At 64.9% G+C, this 2,236-nt stretch overlaps 1 protein-coding gene across 1 annotated transcript in view; it reads right to left on the reverse strand.

Moving 5' to 3' along the window:
- Positions 1–318: 318 nt before the first annotated feature.
- The window catches only part of DACT2 (dishevelled binding antagonist of beta catenin 2), an 18,900-nt gene continuing 16,982 nt past the window's right edge, over positions 319–2,236 (reverse strand). Inside the window, exon 6 of the mRNA XM_007950493.1 lies at positions 319–2,033. Within this exon, the coding sequence (XP_007948684.1) occupies positions 319–2,033 (1,715 nt within the window). The remainder of the gene's footprint in view (positions 2,034–2,236) is intronic.

Genomic DNA, 2,236 nt, shown 5'->3' on the forward strand with positions numbered 1-2,236 from the left:
GGGGGGCTGCCAAATCTGAAAGTGCAGGTTCCAGCTGAGTGTCTCCACTCACAGAGCACACAGTCTAGGGGCCGAGCCCGGGGCTGGTCTGCCATTTACCTCAAGGAGGTCCCTGTCCAAACATGACTTCAGAAGACCTAGCCAGTCGGCAGGGCGACAGAGAAGCCCAGATCTGCATAAACAGCTGAAAGGACGGGACGGGCGCGGCCATCAGCGGTGGAAGGCCCTTGTCTGTGGCCATGGTCAGGGGCACTGCGAGGGGCTGGCTCCCGCCTGGAACACTGCTTGCCCCGTCCTCAGAGGAGCCTGCCCCTGTGCTCACATCATGGTCATGACCCGGAGCGCTGCAGGCTGGAACCTTCGGATCTTCTTCTTCAGGGCCCTGGAGGCCTTCACGCGGCACAGTCTGGGCATCGGGGGTGGCCTCGGCCCAGCGCTGGCCCACGAGGGCTGCAGGGCAGCTGCTGGAGGCTCGGTGGGCTTCCCTGGCCTGGGTGGCCCTTGGCCTAGCACCAGGCCGCTCCTGCCCTGGCCACAGCCTCCCTCGCCCTCACTGTTGCTGGACTCCCCATCCCCGAAGCGGTTGGCAGTGTGGTCACTGCCATCCTCATCCTCACTGGTCTCGGTGATAGTGGAGCGGACGAGGGAGCCACACTCAGCCAAGTGCTCAGAGCGCCGTGACTCGCTGCGGCCACAGGGGCCTGGCCGCAGCCGCCTGCCCTGGGGAGCGCCTGCCCTCCTCCCCGGTGGTCTGCGCGGCCCCTGGCCAGGGTGGGCTCCGGCGGAGATCTGCACTGAGGACTGCCATCTCCGCTGCTGCTTCCTGGCCCAGCTGCTAGCCGCCACACCAAGAGGGGCAGCGCCCAGCGGGTAGAGGACCTGGGCTGATGCATGACGGTTCTCCCGCCGGGCCACCAGCAGGGGCACCAGGAAGGGAACCGGGTAGAGGCTGGTCTCGGAGAAGGCCCGGCCCGGCACCTCCCTGGCCATGGCCACCCTCCCCCTGACACTGTCGTCCCTGTGGGGCCCCTGGGAAGGGTCCCACTCTGGTGACAGCCAGGGCACCCTGTGGGCCTCCCACTGCCTGTCTGGGAACCTCAGCGCCTCTCTGCCAAACCTCAGCGCCCTGTTGCTTGCCCTCCGCTTGACTTTTGTAGCTCTGACCCTGGGGCTGCCTGTTTTCAGCCGTGAAGGGTAGGCTCCAGGGACAGCAGCAAACGGGGTGTGGACAAGCTGCCTCCAAACTGGAGAGGGACTCACGGTGCCCCCTTCCTTACAGGTCAGGTCAGCTTTGTTATCCCAGTAACGGGGGGCAGAGTGGGGCAACGGGGCATGGGGGTCAGGGGGGCTCTCCTGCTCCACGAGGAGGGGGCCCCAGGTGATCTTCCCAAGGATGCAGTCCTCTGAGGGTGCGGAAACTTCTGGAAGGCCGGCAGGCTGCTGGGCGTCCAGCTGGGACAGGGGTCCCAGCTGCGTGGGGCTCCCCCAGGGGGTGTCCCCATTCCGACCCACGCCTTGCCCTTCTTTGCTCCCTGGAGGGCTGACCAGCTTCTCAGACCGCCTTTCCTGGCCCACACTCTGTCCACTGCATACCTGCTGGGGTGGAGATACCCCACACCTGGGGAACCCCCATTCCCCCATACTGCCCCTCAGGGGGCTCCCCCAGCCCTGAGACCGCCGCAGCAGCTTGTCAATGTAGGCCCCTGCAGGGCTTGTCTCAGGGATGGGTCTGGTCCTGGCCCTGAGGGAGCTCACACCCATGGAGCTAGGAGGGGTGTCCCTGGGGTGCTCACTGCTGCCAACCTGTGGGGGCTCCGTGGTCAGAGTGAACAGGGGGCTCTGAAGGGCCACCGCGTGCAGGGGGCTGGGGTAGGCGTATACCTCCTTGCCACTCCGAGACACCAGGTCACTCTGGTACTTGGGGTCCACTGTGTGTGGCAGGATGTCAACCCCGCAGCTCAGTGGGGCCCTGGACTGGGTGTGGGTGCCGGCTCTTTGGCTGACCTCGGTCAGCGCAGCCCTCTCAAGGTCTCCTAGGAAATGAGAAAACAGAAAAATCACTGGGGCAGCCATGCTTGGTGGTGTTGTGTGCCATCCAATAGGACCCGACTCATAGCGACCCGTCCTTGGGTTCCCAGGCAGTATCACTATGGAAGTAGATTGCCCAATCTTCCTTCCAAGGAGTGGCTGGTGGGTTTGAACCGCCAGCCTTCTGGTTAGCAGTCAAGTGCCTTAG

The sequence above is a fragment of the Orycteropus afer genome, unplaced genomic scaffold (genome assembly GCF_000298275.1).
Source record: "Orycteropus afer afer isolate SDZICR_OR568_19922 unplaced genomic scaffold, OryAfe1.0 scaffold00273, whole genome shotgun sequence".
Taxonomy (NCBI): Eukaryota; Metazoa; Chordata; class Mammalia; order Tubulidentata; family Orycteropodidae; genus Orycteropus; species Orycteropus afer.